At 79.4% G+C, this 911-nt stretch overlaps 1 protein-coding gene across 1 annotated transcript; it reads left to right on the forward strand.

Moving 5' to 3' along the window:
• Positions 1–30: 30 nt before the first annotated feature.
• On the forward strand, positions 31–827 carry AURANDRAFT_68672 (hypothetical protein; the record flags this gene model as incomplete). Its single annotated transcript, XM_009044384.1, has 1 exon — positions 31–827. A coding segment is annotated over one exon (797 nt), but the record flags the coding sequence as incomplete, so codon positions are not given.
• Positions 828–911: the final 84 nt, after the last annotated feature.

The raw sequence follows: 911 nt of genomic DNA on the forward strand, positions 1-911 counted from the left end.
AGCCTCGCGGCGGTCGCGCACGCGCGCGCCATGGACGTGCGCACGGCGACGGCCGTGGCCATGACGCCGGCGCTCGTGCAGCGCCTGTCGTCCTGGGCGCCCGACGACGAGCTGCTGGAGACCGTGGACGGGTTGCCCGCGGGCCTGAGCCGCGACGAGGCCGCGGCGCTTTTGCCGCTCGCGGAGGCGACGGTGAGCGACGGCGTGCCCCTCGCCGACGGGCCCCCGAGGATCTTGCAGGACGCGAGAGGAAGACGGGACGCCGAGGACTACCCGGCCTACATGCTGCCGCCGGTTTCGCCGGAGTCGCGGCCCTCGGACGGCGCGCGCGAGTCGACCGACGCCGTGCTCCCGGGCAGCGCGGTCGCGCGGCTGTTGGAGCTCGCGACGCTGGGCCCCGCCGACGACTTCGACGCGGCGAAGAAGCCAAGAGCGCTCAAGGCGCCGGCGACGCGGGCCGACGCGGAGAAGCGCGCGCGCGAGCTCGCGCGGGACACGGCCGTACGCGTCGCCGCGTTGGAAACGCTCGCGGCGCTCTGCGGCGGCGGCGGGTGCCGCGACACGGCGGCGCGGGCCTGCGTCGCCGAGCCGGCGAGCTTGGGGCGCGCCGTGGCCCTTTTAGGGGGCGGCCGCGGCGGCGCCGTCGCGCGCGCGGCCGCGACGTTCGTCGTCGCCGTCGCCGCGGCGCGCGTCGACGACTGCGGCAAGGCGCTCGTGGACGCGGGCGCGCTGGGGCCCCTGGCCTGGCTCCTGCGCGCGCCGCCGGACGCGGCGCGCGCGCGGCCGCGGCGCCGGCGGCGCCGCCTCGTGTTGGAGGCGCCCGACGGGTCGCTCGAGGAGCGCGAGGACGGCGAGGACGGCGACCGGCGGCCGACCTTCGCCGGCTTCTACGCGCCGCGGCACGCGCGGCC

This window comes from Aureococcus anophagefferens (assembly GCF_000186865.1).
Source record: "Aureococcus anophagefferens unplaced genomic scaffold AURANscaffold_285, whole genome shotgun sequence".
NCBI lineage: Eukaryota > Pelagophyceae > Pelagomonadales > Pelagomonadaceae > Aureococcus > Aureococcus anophagefferens.